Source organism: Podarcis gaigeae (assembly GCF_964106915.1).
Source record: "Podarcis gaigeae genome assembly, chromosome: 4".
NCBI lineage: Eukaryota > Metazoa > Chordata > Lepidosauria > Squamata > Lacertidae > Podarcis > Podarcis gaigeae.
In genome coordinates, this window is record NC_139677.1 from 36,870,588 (window position 1) to 36,885,337 (window position 14,750).

The following is a 14,750-nucleotide window of genomic DNA, read 5'->3' on the forward strand; positions in this document are numbered from 1 at the left end:
TCTAGCATCCAAACATGTCCTCGGCTTTACTCATGGGTCCTAAAGGGGTGAACTTGAGCAACAAAAGCTGTTCTATTTTTCTACTGCCAATAACTGTGAAACTATTTGTTGCCAAGAACATGGTGCACTTTCATCTTTTGCCCACTCTAAAAATTCTTTTGCTAAACTTTTCATAGGAGAGCTCTTACAAATCAACTACTTTTTGAATAGATTTCACTGCTAATTGCCTTTGGATTCCTAATGTTCCCTAGTGTCTGATAGCACATAGCAGCAAGTTCAGGAACAAGGATTGGCAGCAGACAGAATGTTAGTGACACTTTTTTATTATTAAAAAACCCCAACCCTCTCTGTTTTGATAGGACTGTCATTTATATGCAATTTACTAATTTAGTTTTGCGAGCTTGGTTTCAAAAGCCTTTGATTAAACAGACATCAATAGAAAAAGTAAAGCAGCAGCAAGCGCATTTATGAATAATCTGTACAGTGTGTGCCAATGCATATTTTGTTTAGCAATTTCTGATCTCCTATTAGTGTACATGCAAGTAGATATCAAGGTGCTGAGGCAATCCATATAATTGCACATTAACTCTGACATTCAGCAAGATCCAGTCTGAATTATGTACTTGAATTAGCTCTGAATGAAGATGTCTTTTGGGAAGGAGGCAGGAATGGCTCAGCCAGGTCAAACACAGGAAAAAATTAACTGCAATAAACCAAGATTTCACCGAGACCCAGTGAAATGTAATGTAAAACCAAACCCTTACAGGAAAATTACAGTCATTTTGGTGATTTTCTGCTTCTGATTCTGCCACACTACTGCAAGCTAAACCATGGTTTGGCTTAGTGTTACATGTAAACCAGATGCTTGTGATTTGTCTCACAAGCTGTAGTTACCACGGTTTTTTCCTGCACACTGTTGTGGTCACGCTTAGCCATGGTTTGGCTTTGGGTTTTGCATGAACTAGGCCATTAAACTCACACTCAAACCACCCTATGGTTTAGCTCAGATACACGGGTGAGGTGTGCTGTCTTACAGAAGCAGGAAAGGGTGGCAAGAAAAATAATAGAGCTCCAACATCAGAGAGGAGAATGTTCCAGCTACTGAGGGAAAAAATGTTTGGAAAGCAACATTCTAGGATTCAAAATCTTAAACAAACTGGAAAAAATCTTCCCCTTATCTCTGATAAATTGTCCCTACTTTGCCTTATTCACAGATGCCTCATCCCCACACTTAAGGCCAAACTAATGTTAAGTGTATGGTTTTCCCAGTAGTGATGTATGAAAGTGAGAGCTGGACCATAAAGAAGGCTGATCACCGAAGAATTGATGCTTTTGAATTATGGTGCTGGAGGAGACTCTTGACAGTCCCATGGACTGCAAGAAGATCAAACCTCTCCATTCTGAAGAAAATCAGCCCTGAGTGCTCACTGGAAGGACAGATCCTGAAGCTGAGACTCCAATACTTTGGCCACCTCATGAGAAGAGAAGACTTCCTGGAAAAGACCCTGATATTGGGAAAGATGGAGGGCACAAGGAGAAGGGGACGACAGAGGACGAGATGGTTGGACAGTGTCCTTGAAGCTACAAACATGAGTTTGACCAAACGGCGGGAGGCAGTGGAAGACAGGAGTGCCTGGCATGCTCTGGTCCATGGGGTCACGAAGAGTCGGACACGACTAAACAACAATGTTATGTGTGTTTTTGCAATAGGGTCAACGGTTTTTCTTTCTTTCTTCCAATGCAAATTACATTTTCAAAGGAGGGGGATTCTGTGTGTTCATGTATTACCACCCCCCAGATTTGCCCTGGGTTAAGAGTTTAGCAAATCCACAGATTAACAGCCCATTCCTATGCATGTTTACTCTGTTATATCCCACTGTTTGTTTTTTTAAATATTTATTAAGATTTTGTATAATAAAACAAACATCACAATCAGACAAATCAAAAAAGAAAGACAATAAAAGGAAAAACAACACAATCCAGCAGGGAAAAAAGTACAATAAAAAAACATAAGGAAAAAAAATAAGAAAAAACAGAGAAGAAAAAAAAGTCTAACTTTTTGCTTATTATCTTTATAGCCCTCTTTCCTGACTTCCTCACGTCTCCCTTTTCTGTGTTCCCCTTTACACAGTATCCCACTGTTTTTAATGGAAAGTAAACACAGAAAGGAAAACCTTATGATATATGAGGGAATCTACACTGGAGAGAGAGAGAGCATTTAAGTGCATGGAACATTGGAAAGCTTCAGTTGGAAACAATCTATACTGGGGGGGGGGCGAATGAAGGGAAACAATGGAAGTGTGTAAAACCACCTACTTTCTTTGTTAAATAAAAAGTGATGTATGTGATACTGTTGAGGTTTTGCTTGGAAATGCAATAAGCAAAGATCAGACTGGTTGCAAGATAGCTCTATGCATTTTGATACCTGGAATTATGTAAACTAAAATTGTTCCCTAATTGTAAGCTTTTATGTAAGCCACCTTGAGAGAGTTGGTTGCTCTGAAAGGCAGCCTTAAAATACTTCAGATAAAACAACAAACAAATAATAGTATAAATATTATCCACCCTGGTGAACCATAAAACATGGAATAGATCCTGTCAAATGTCAGTCCATGATTTCTAGAAGAGGGTGAAAGTTACTGAATAATACAACTAAGAATATAGTGACCAAAAAGTCTAATGACATCCTGCTATGAAGTTCATATTTGCACTGAAAATAGTAACTTCCTTAATTAGTAGCTAAATCTTGGATAAAAATATTCAATCCAATACAAGCTGATGCCAACAAACTTTCTAGGGTTTACATTGTGTATGTGTCCATGACTTTAATTAAACGAATTTATGTATCCAGTCACTCGAACAATAAAGCCTGATTTTGAGACAAAGCAAACAAAGCTTAATTTCTGGAGAGGAAAAATTCAGTTCCAAGATCTGTGGGTTTTAAAAAAATGTTTTACAACAATTGCCATTAACATAAATTAGCTGATAGGCCTAATTGTAGATATTTGTGGGTGGGTGGAAGAGGAAGAGAGATGGATTATGAGCAGCAATTTCTCATTCAAAGCAATCATATATCATCATGACAACAAGTAAATCTATTTCTTAGACAGAAGTTTGCAGTACAACTAGGCAACTAGATGGCAAAGGAAGGGCCCAAAGACAATATCTCTTCTGAATTTTTAAGTTTAATAATAGAAATTAACACAAAACAACAGCAATCCTAACCCCCCAAATCCTCTAGTTTGAGGGGATTAGGAAAGAGAAGAGGAGACTTCCTGCCTCCTACGAACTGTGCATCTGTAATGGAAGCTTCCTCTATTTTCATGGATAACATTTGTGAGTGTAGGGCTACAGTTAGTGGTTCTTTTGTCAGCAGTGGCCCATATTAAGCCCCAAAACAGAGTGTTCTAGGGACAGGACAGGGGAGGCTTCAAACTTAATGGATCCAAGGCCCTTATATTCATCCAAGGGGCTCCAGGATCCACTGGCAGAGGAACAGGGGGACGGGGGAAGCTCAGCACCGCCGGCACCATCGGGGAGGGGGGCACCATCACACGCCCCCCCCGACACACTCCACACATCCCCCCACCACACCGGGCATCACACCCCCATGAGCGGCACACCACGCCCCCAGGACGCATGTCATGCCCCGGGACACACGCCACACCCCTGGAATGTGTGCCAGCCATGCCCCCATCTGCTCTCCGCCCCCAGTGCTGGAGCGTGCAGCTTCGCCGCTGCCAGGATCACACCAGCCACCTATGTCAGACTGGAGATGGCACAACTAATTATTTTCAATTGGAATCAAGTCACCCAGATATGTTCTTCATTAGGTAGGAAATAAATTGAAGCCCTCAAAATGCCTGGGGGTGGGGGGAGACACCCCTAAAACTGTAAACTGGAAGAGGCCATACTTGGAAATGTTCATAGGTGTGCAATCTAACCCACATGACTATGTTCTGATCTGAGCATGTATGTCAGATACTAACCAGAAAAGTTTGCTCCAAACTGAAATCCTCCCCCATCCCTACTTGTAACACACAAAACAGCTGTTTCTACATTTTATTAGCAACCCGACAGCAACTGTATGAAGCCCAATATATTAAAATGTTGAGCATCTGCCAGATCTGATGGAGGGGGGGAAATGTTGATAGCCAAAGTGTTCTCACAATTTTAATGCAAATGTTGTGCAAGAGTCATGGCCTGCCATCTAGCAAGGTTCCCCCACATACCATGGGATAATAGTCCTCTTCAGGTGTTCTTAAATTGCATCTATGGAGATGGTGCAGGGTTCATGACCCAAGTTTGTGGTCAACCAAGACTCCTAGATCCTTTTCACGTGTACTGCTCTCAAGCCAGGTGTCACCCATCTTGTATTTGTGCCTCTCATTTATTTATTTTTTGCCCAAGTGCAATACTTTACATTTCTCCCTGTTAAAATTCATCTTGTTTGTTTTGGCCCAGTTCTCTAATATGTCAAGGTCGTTTTGAAGTGTGATCCTGTCCTCTGGGGTGTTAGCCACCCCTCCCAGTTTGGTGTCATCTGCAAATTTGATCAGGATGCCCCTGAGTCCATCATCCAAGTCGTTGATAAAGATGTTGAATAAGACCGGGCCCAAGACAGAACCCTGTGGCACCCCACTAGTCACTCTTCTCCAGGATGAAGAGGAACCATTGATGAGCACCCTTTGGGTTCAGTCAGTCAGCCAGTTACAAATCCACTGAGTGGTAGCATAGTCAAGACCGCATTTTACCAGCTTCTTTACAAGAATATCATGGGGCACCTTGTCAAATGCCTTGCTGAGATCAAGGTAGGCTACATCCACTGTGTTCCCTTCATCTACCAGGGTTGTAATTCTGTCAGTCTAATGCATTTACAACCACCCTTCAGACCATTCAACTCAACCTGGAAAGGTTGGAAAGGGAGTCCAGCATGTGAAGTCATGCAACCCTCCACAGCTACAAATATGGAATTTATATGTACATACACCAGAAAATTGCAAAGTGAAAAACAGCAGCAGAGTTATGTCCTTGAAAAGTCTGGCAGAGTAAAATGCTGAGAATCTGGGGGGAATGCACTTAACATCTCTCAGCAGAGCAGTATTGATTTGATTTGATTTTTAGCCCCACACAAGGATTTCCTAACCGGGGCAACGGAGGAGGAATGTTGTCCTTTTCCATGCTTTTAGCAGCAAGACCTTTGGCAACAGACTACTTTGCTTGCCTATTCACCCATCCTTAAAAAAAAAGAAAAAAGTTTATATATTGCTATTTTCCATTCAACTAGGTTTTAATATTTGTTTTGTACAATACCTTGCATTAAATAAGTAAGAAAGGGAGTCTGAAGTTTCAAAAAATAAATAAAAGGGCTCACAGTATGCATACATTTCTCACGCAGTCTGCAGCTCTTTTTCTTTTGGCACTATTAAATCACCATGTTCTCTCCTTTGGTATCTTAATGGCGGCAATGGCAACTGAGCTTAGGAGCAGTACTTGTGCTAATTTACTTATTAAATCAAGGAGAAATAAAACACATTTTCTCCTGCCATTCATGGTGAAATAAAAAACCAAGTTGTTGTTTTTTAACCTAAATTAACAATTTATTATGCACTTTTTTTTTACACATTTGCTTTGAAAATGTAACCAGTGCACATGAACATTGTGCATTGTGAAGAATGGTGCCTGTGAAGCAAAATGCAAGCCTAAAAAGGGAAGACTTGACCTTTCTGTGAAACTGCACATTTTGCCTGACATATTTTGTCGTGAGAACATTAATTTAAAGTGTGCTCAAGAAATCTTCAGGTCCTCAGTTAAACTAAATGGAACAGACATGGAGATATAGGAACCTACATCCCTACCCTTAAATCAACCCATCATGCTTGCAAATATTCATGTCTTGTGTGGCATTTACAAGAAATTCTGCAGAAGTTGAGAACATCATTGCCTAGGAGCTTATTCACATGAGCAGGCTTTTCCCACTGAAGCCAAGCTAATGAATCATGATCCCCACCCCCACCCCACCCCCGTGCCATGATAATTGCAGCTGCCAGTTCAGCCATTATTGGATTAATCTGTATGCAATTTATTTTTGCCCGTATGTTTTTGCCCAAATTAGTCCTTCTGGGGATTAAAATTATTCTGGTTTTCATCAACATTCTATCAAATTAACTCACAGCATATCAACCCCCCCCCCCAAAAAAAAATCTAGCTGAAATAATGGCCATATTTTAGTTATTAAAATAAAACAAAAGGGAATATTTCTCCTTAAAAAGGTGGTCTGCAATGTGACAATTGATCATCTGTGAGAACAGGATGCTGGACTAGATGGGCCATTGGCCTGATCCAGCAGACTATTCTTATACAGTAGTACCTTGGAAACTGAACAGAATCTGTTCTGGAAGTCCGTTCGACTTCCAAAACATTTGAAACCAAGGCATGGCTTCCGATTGGCTGCAGGAAGCTCCTGAGGCCAATCAGAAGCCACAGAAGCTGCACTGGATGTTTGGGTTCCAAAAGAACATTCGCAAACTGGAACACTCACTTCCGGGTTTGTGGCATTCGTGAGCCAAGACGTTCGACGCGCAAGGAGTTCATCAACCAGAGAGATGGAGTGCTTAGTTTTACATGCTACTAGTTATTAAGCCTATGCTTTTTTAAAAAAATGTATTTAATAGAAGAGAAAGGACTGGCCTAGACTTACTCTACCAGTGGTACAAAATGAAAATGGAATGCATCTTAAACTGATGCCAAAGACAGAAAATGCTACATGATTCCTGAAGGATTACGTTAAAGATCCCGCCACAACTGAACAAGTCTATCAGAAGCCCAGTGAATAACTTTCATGTGGCATAGAATCTCATCTCCTACCAACAAGGCAACTTACTTACGTTCAGTGGTGGCAATAGGACATGAATTTCATTACTGACACTATTTGAGGAGTGGAAACAGTGGCAAGCCTTTGAAACGTTTGGCTTTCCTCCTTTTTCCTTTTTATTCTATTGAACCCGATTCCCTTTTCCAGAAAACAAGCAAGACACCCAACTACATAAAAGTCAGACTGAATCAAAACTTATTTCAGTTCTTCACCCTCTCTTTTCTTTTGTTAAATTCTCCCAAGGGAGCTTCATGGTTTTAAACTTGACAGACAGTCACTTATCCTCCTCCTTCCCTCCTCAGCCAGAATTGGATCTATTGTTTGGTAGGCAAACGAAAAGAAGAAAATAATCCATGTGCCCAGCTGAAGCTCATTCCTTTAAGCTCTCCTGTTCCCCTACTGCTACCTGGGTGCTTATATGAATTACTTATAACTTTTTCACCCCGGCTTCTATCAACTCAGGAAGCCCATTCCTTTTCCTGGGGAGCATTTTCTGTCCCATGCTATTCCCATTAACATTCCCTCTACTGCCACCTGTCACCTGGGGTATAATCTGGAGCAGATACTGTTCTGCCCCAAGGAGCAGTCTAGAATGTGAAAACTTCCTAGATACCAATACAATATATAGCCAAAATGGCAGCATTCATTCCCCAAAATAAATTATCAGCAGATCTGGGTGAACCTCTAGGTCTACAGTAGTACTAGAAGTCTTAAGGGGAATCCCTTTTCTCAAACCCCACGTTCTAGCCCCGTTAGGACTGGGCATGCTCAGTAGGCAAGGAACGCTGAATGGTTGCTCCATCCCTTGATTGTTATGGTGGTTCTTTACTGTATCGTCTTGGCTTATGGTTTGCTTGGACTGATGTTTCGGACTGCAAGTCCCATAATCCCTGAGCATTGGTCATGCTGGCTGAGGCTGGTGAGAGTTGTAGTCCAAAGCATGAAGTTAGGAAGACTGCCAGAGAATATAAAGACAATTTGATACTGGATGCTTCCTAACTATTCCTGATACCAAGTTAGCCCTTTTCCACTGCTGTTGCACATCAGGTTCTTGCACAAACGATTCCTTTAGCTTAGAAGTCAGGGGACAAAATTCTCAGGTTCAAGAACTTTGTGCCCACTGACACAGTTCTTTTGCTAAGTGAAGGGAGTAAAATATACAACAATGCTATGGATCCCAATAGGGGAGCACTCATCCAAAAAGCAACTTTTAAGAAAACTTACCATTATTGATCAGGACATGAAGTGGGTAATTCTTTGCTTTAAATGCTTGCACAAATTGATGTATGGACTTCATGGAAGCCAAATCACAGTATAAAAACTCCACTGAAAGAGGGAAAAGAAAAACAATGTCCAAATCAATTAAGTGAAAAACAAAAGTATTCATACTGGGTTTGAGAGCTTGCAACTTGACCTTTAAGTTATTTGTAGAACAGCAGTGTTTCCACACAATCTACTAACAATATAACATGAGAAACATATTTTTGAAATTTGTGTTCCACTTTTTGTTTTAGGAGTCTGGACAGACTTTTTTTAAAAAAGGTTTTTCTTTAGTGGATCATTTAAGAAAAAATGCAATAGCTCACTTTGCACCAGGACATTTTGTTAATTTACCGTATTTTTCCGTGTATTGGACGAGGTTTTTTGACTAAAAAAGCACGTCAAAAAACTGGGGTTGTCCAATACATTTCAGGTAGCCTGAAAATACTGGACTTTTATTTTATTTCTTTAGGAGCGCTTGGAAATATTTTCACCCAGCCTCTCTTAAGACACCTGCACAAAAATAAGTAGAGACACTTTTACTTACAATCACTTACCAACCATGGGAAATAGTTGCAAGTAAAAACATTTATGAATATTGTAGGCCTATATGCTTTATCTTGGAGAGATTTAAATGACGTTTCGTGTTCAGCTGTAGATCAACATGCAATAAACATTGCTGCATAACACAGTATAAAATGCCTTCAGCACACTGATACTTGTTACAGATAGAGATGCCTGTTTTCTGCATTTGCAGACTCTGGTATCTGACATACACTACTGTCTTGAAAATCGCAACTCATCGCCTCTGATTATGTTGTACATGGGCCAACCAACAGCTCCCAGCCGACCTGACCTACCTCACATGGTTGTTGCAAGGATAAACATGGGATATGCATAGAGGTTCAAGTCCCTTAGAGGAGGGGTAGGATTAATAGGTACAGAGCTAACGGGGGGACTATAATTATAACAATTATAATAGATTGTGTGTCAGAATTAGAAACACGATCATAAATACGCTTACCAAAAGATAAATCTTTTGGGACACAATCTGGATACCCTTTAAAGTCCCACCTTCACATTAAATTATCCCATAGGTTTTCCTTGTGGATATCAGTCAGACTTACAGTGGAATCCTATATATATAGAGAGAGAGAGCGCTCTGGAAAGCTTCCCCCCCCCCAGGTAAATGCTTAATCATGCATAACCATGGCTAGTTTATGCCAAGTAAACTCTTTGGGATTTACTTCAGAGTAAGCAGGCTTCAAAACTGACGGTTAAAAATGGGATCAGATCTAAATTAGCCATTACTAATGTAGCCAGTGTCTTATTCTTTTCCTTATCAATATACGAATAGCTATCACAAGATTTTTGAATGTGTAGCAGTTCTGGGCAAAGAAAAGAAGAGAAATCACAGAATACGAACAAATTCAAATCATACCTTTTTACCATATAAACATTCAGTCCAATTTATGCATAGCAGCTTCAATAAAGCTGCCCATTAGTCTTCAAAATACCTTGTAATAGCAATTCTGACTATGCTCCAAATTGGGTCCCTCCCCCCCCCCCCAAAAAAAAGAGAAACTAAAAAACAAGAGCTGATAACATTAAAATCTAAATATGGAAACTCTCGCAATACATGCTGGCAAATTATCCTCTGTTCTTTCAAAAATCAGTTCTATTCAGACATGAAAGCAGGCAACAACAAATGCACCTGCTTTTCTTTCCTCTGTGCTGATATGCTTTTGTAATTCTACCTAGGTAACACGCTCAAGAAAAGCTGCACAGTTACAACTTTGTCAGATACCGAGGGGAAGCAAAGAGTTTAGATTCTCAAGGTTTGTATGATGCGGCAAAATCTATGTACAACTTGTTCTCAAGAAAGTGTGCAGAATGGAATAGGTTTCTGAGTAAGGCTGCCAGATCCTTACCTGCAGAACGGTGCCACAGGGAATTTTTCCTGTGATTGACATCAATCAAATGAAGAAAAAATGGAGGGGAAGCACAAAAAAACTAAAAAACTAAGAGAAGTAAAGGAAGAGGCACAGCCAGAAAACTGTACTCATAAATCAATCTTTTTCAAATACAGTTATTATAAAGTACTGTACTTTTTTTTAAAAGGGGGCTATGTTTTGGTTGAAAACATCATTCTGCAGAAGCACTTAAGCGAAAATAAGGTTCTCTGATCAATTCAACATTTGACTTGATAGGTGAACATGGTTCCTGATGATTACCCTTGACAATTGGCTTTTTTTCCTGAAAGGCATTTGGCCTTTTAGTGATTTAGAAGACACATATTTTAAAAATATATTCTCCTCTGAATATACTGCTGCTATTCCTGGAAAACTAAGCTCAGTATAATGATTTTTAAAAGACTGAATCCTTAGCACCATTTTGAGGCACCATCCTTTCCTCTGCAACAATGAAATATACAATGGTGGGAAGAATCCAGACATGCTGCTGTTCGCAGCATGGCTTGGGACAAAGGTGGTCCCAGGAGGAAGACTATGGAATGGAGGCAAAGTGACTATCTTCAGGCCAGAGGAATTGCCCTATTAAGGCTCTGAAGTTCTTCACAAGGGATAGAGCCTATAAGACGTGGTCAGGTGAGGGAGACCTCAAAGGCTTCAGCATGTTCCCAACCTTCATCACAGCAACTCACTGGGAGTTGTCCATGGTCCTGCAACTTCTAACCAGTTTTGTCCTACTGTGCATCACCTCCCTCTTTGTGGGATTCAGCATTCTACTGAAACACAATATCCAACCTCCATGACACTCTTTTTTGAGGTTTCAAAATACAACAAAACCCTTCTGCCAGCTTTTAAAAAATAAAATAAAATTCCCTGCCATGTGAAAACCATCCAATCTCCCTTCCCGTTTCATAGGGCCATTTTGATACTTAATGTGCATTTCCCAGGGAAGGAACTACAAGGTAAAAGCAGAAAACAGCTCAGGAAATACAAGTGATGTCTTTCTTTCGGAAAGCAAAGGTTTTTAAAGGGGGAAGGGATAGTGCACAAGAATTACCATCCCAAAAATACAATGAATGCCGAGGTCCTCAGCTCTCTTATAGTTGGCTCAGCAGCCAAATTTATAAGACCCGAGACCTGGTCAGCATGGTGTTGCTCCCGTACCCAAGTGCTCATGTTTAAACAAGACCCATTTGTCAAAAAACTTTGCATCTGTAGCGAAAGCCGCCATGTCAACAACAGCCATAATTTTCTGCATGTTTATCACCCTATTTATTTCTGAATTTGGTGGCCATGTCAAACTTTTAAGGAGATTACTTGTCAAGCTATTACAAAACAAGATTTTCCAGTTTTATTTGAAAGCTTTCTGTTTCAAAAGGAAAAGGAATAAATTGGGTTTGCCACCAAAAACACCCACGTCTACTTGCATATGCTAATCCATGTCAAACACATGATAATATTAAATACCAGCTAGGATTGAAGAGCAGCTTTATGTAGAAAAGGAAAAGGAAAAAAAGAGAGGCTAGTCTTGAGGGGAGAAATCAGTTCAATTTTTAGGTTACATTGACTTTCTACTTCACATATAGTTTAAATTACTTTGTGAAAGTATTTCACTGAAAAACTGTAAAAGAAACCAAATGGTACAATCTGTTAACCTTCACTGTTTCAGCCATTCAACTTCTTCCACCTTAGATCATGGGTTCTCACCTAATAAATAGATCACTGTCTTCAAACTAGTTGTTAGTAAAGCAGCACATTATTGCAATGCAATCCTCAAAGAGATTCTTAATCCCATCACATTTACTAAGCAACTGTTGTAGACAGGAAATGCAAAAGAGCAAATAGACTGTTTGGAAAACTGCTCAGTAATCGCGATTCTATTTTAGTATGCATATTCTTATTGCAAAGTTTGTAAGGTTGCAAATAAGTTATGTGGGTGAGGAATGTGTCAGGATTCAGCAAATGATTATCAAGTGTCTTTTTTGCTGATAGATTAGTCACAGTGCTTATGGAACTGTATTGTACAATATGTTGGTAATATCCAACAACAGAGCTAACACACACAGCCATCTGCCAATGAAGGACCTTTGGTGCCTATACAAGAGATGAGAGGACAAGGTAACTCAACTGGTGTATAGGAACACATTAATATGATAATTTTGGTTTCACAGGGTGGTATTTGGCTAAATTATTGCATAAGCATAACAATTTCCACTTGTGAAAGGGAGATTCCTCTTCTCCTCACCCTATGCACGCCTTCTCCATCCCCAAATCTATTCCAGAGAGTTGGAATAAGCCCCAGAATAGTTTGGGGGGGGCTGTGTTTCAATGCCCTAAAAGAAATCATTGCACTGATAAGATGTGCCCCATAGTGCTATTCTGCATTTAACCATCAATTTCTCATTTTTGCAATCTTAAATTCACTCCATTACAGTGTCAGTTTATTAAAAAACAACAACATGAAAATTCACATACACTTTCATACATATTTCTCCTAATACACGTTTTTGTACATGAATATTCCACTTTTATGCTATTTCCACTAATATACACTGTTTTCCCACATATTTTGGCTGGAGAGCTACATCACAAAATGTGGAGCAATGCAAATTTTGAAGGATAACTGTGATACTACAGGGATTCTAACACAAAACTCTAAAACTGGCCAGCCATAGTGGGATATATCTTTCTTTTTTTATATATATATAAAATTTACACTAACAATTCTAATGAACTCCAAGTTGTCTCAGCACTCTAGTGCACAGAATCATCATTTAACAGCTGAGGCGCACTGAGGCTCAAAGATGTGACATTGATAAATCAGTTGCATACACATAGGACTGTAGTATATTTATTGTTGCCACTGGGAGCCAACAAACCCTTGTTGATCTGCAACAAAAGAGGGGCTGGATCTATACATATCAAAGAAGTATTTCATTTAAACAGATAGAGAAAAACAGGACTCCACAGCTCCATCGGGTGGCACAATGTTATACAGTATTGCTCATACAACACATATAAATTGCTTTTTCTTTACCAATCTAGCTGAGTCCAGGAGAGCTCAGACATATATCTGATAGAAAGATAGACAGACTATCTAGGGATTTATCTTCCTTTCACCTTCCCCCTCCCCATCTTACAGGCACTATGAATTACATATTAAGGACATCCTGATAAATTCTTCCCACTGAAGTCCATTGAATGTATCTGTTTTATAGTGACAAATTGGGGGAAGTAGGTAGGATTTGACATCTGGAGTGGCTTTTAAGGGTGCAAGGTAATGGAGGGAAAAGTTCCCTTGAGCAAACAGAAGTCTGCTGCACCAGTGGAGCAGTAGTGCTGGATGCGGCCTAATATTCTTACTTTGTATTTGTTTTGTTCTATGGACTAAGTTTGTGAGGCATGTTTGAATACCTCTGAGGTACAACAGTTCATTTCATCACAGGCGCTTTATTTTGGGCAGGTAGCGCTAAAACTTTTGTGAGCACAACAAAGCAGAGTTGTCTTCCTGGCGATCTCTATAAACTGCAAGCTCATGTAAGAAGGAAAAAGCAGTCATTACTAACGAAATGGCCAGTGCCTTGTCTGGTGTCACACACTGCAGTGACAGCCCCATCCCCCCACCCCTGATGCCCCGATCATGACGCTAGACGAAAATGATATGGGAAGCAGGAAAGGCATCAAACCCATCTTTTAAGGAGCAGCAAACCTCAAGGCACTGTTTGCAGCACACCTTCTTAATTTCTTGCAGGGTTGGCTTTATACATTTCATTAGATATTTAAGAGGTGAAAGCTGATGTTACAGAAATAAGATTGGCCATCCTCTATCTTTTCCTACCAAATAAATTCTGTTTCCACAGTTGCTGTCAGGTATGATTGCATATCTCCCTTCCAAACTCTGAACTTTTACATGACTCCCAGAAAAATATTTGGTTCCTCTATCTGTATTTAATGAAAGCTATTTGGTCTTTTTAAAATATCTGCACGAGTTCATCTTTCAAATCATCACGTAACGGAAACAGAATCCCACGGCACTCAGAAGCCCAGTTCCCTGTACACAGAAACCAATAAACAAAGTAGAGGCAGCAGAGGGCAACTTTTTTAAAATGTCAGGTCTCAGACTTACATTGCACAAAGCTGTGACAGGAATGCAGCGGTACTGCAAAGAGAATTAATAGATTGGAAGAACTATCACTAACAACAGACACAGTAGTTCAATAATCTAAGATAGGAGGCTGCAGGAGATAACATTTCTTCAACGCTTATACAACAAATAATAAAATTTCAGGCTTGGTTTTTGAACAGCTTAGTTCTTGAACGTTTTGGTTCCTGAACGCTGCAAACCCGAAAGTGACTGTTCCGGTTTGCGAACTATTTTTGAAAGCCAAATGTCCAACGAGGCTGTCACAGCTTCTGATTGGCTGCAGGCGCTTCCTGTAGTCAATCAGAAGCTACACTTTGGTTTCCGAACATTTTGGAAGTTGAACGGACTACCGGAATGGATTCCGTTCGACTTCCAAGGTACAACTGGAGAGAGAGAGAGAGAGAGAGAAAGAGAGAGAGAGAGAGAGAGAGAGAGAGTCCACATAGATACATTTGTTTTATTAATGTAATATGTTTATTTACTTAAAGCAAAAAGCAAACAA

The 14,750-nt window shown here is 40.0% G+C and overlaps 1 protein-coding gene across 3 annotated transcripts in view; it reads right to left on the reverse strand.

The window, feature by feature from the left end:
• The window catches only part of ZBED1 (zinc finger BED-type containing 1), a 127,286-nt gene that overhangs the window by 23,340 nt on the left and 89,196 nt on the right, over positions 1-14,750 (reverse strand). For 2 of the 3 annotated variants that reach the window (XM_083734313.1, XM_083734314.1), the window contains one exon: positions 8,099-8,200. The exons of the other annotated variant lie outside the window; for it this stretch is intronic. In XM_083734313.1, coding sequence (XP_083590439.1) covers positions 8,099-8,200 — 102 coding nt within the window. The remainder of the gene's footprint in view (positions 1-8,098; positions 8,201-14,750) is intronic. 3 annotated transcript variants of the gene reach the window in all.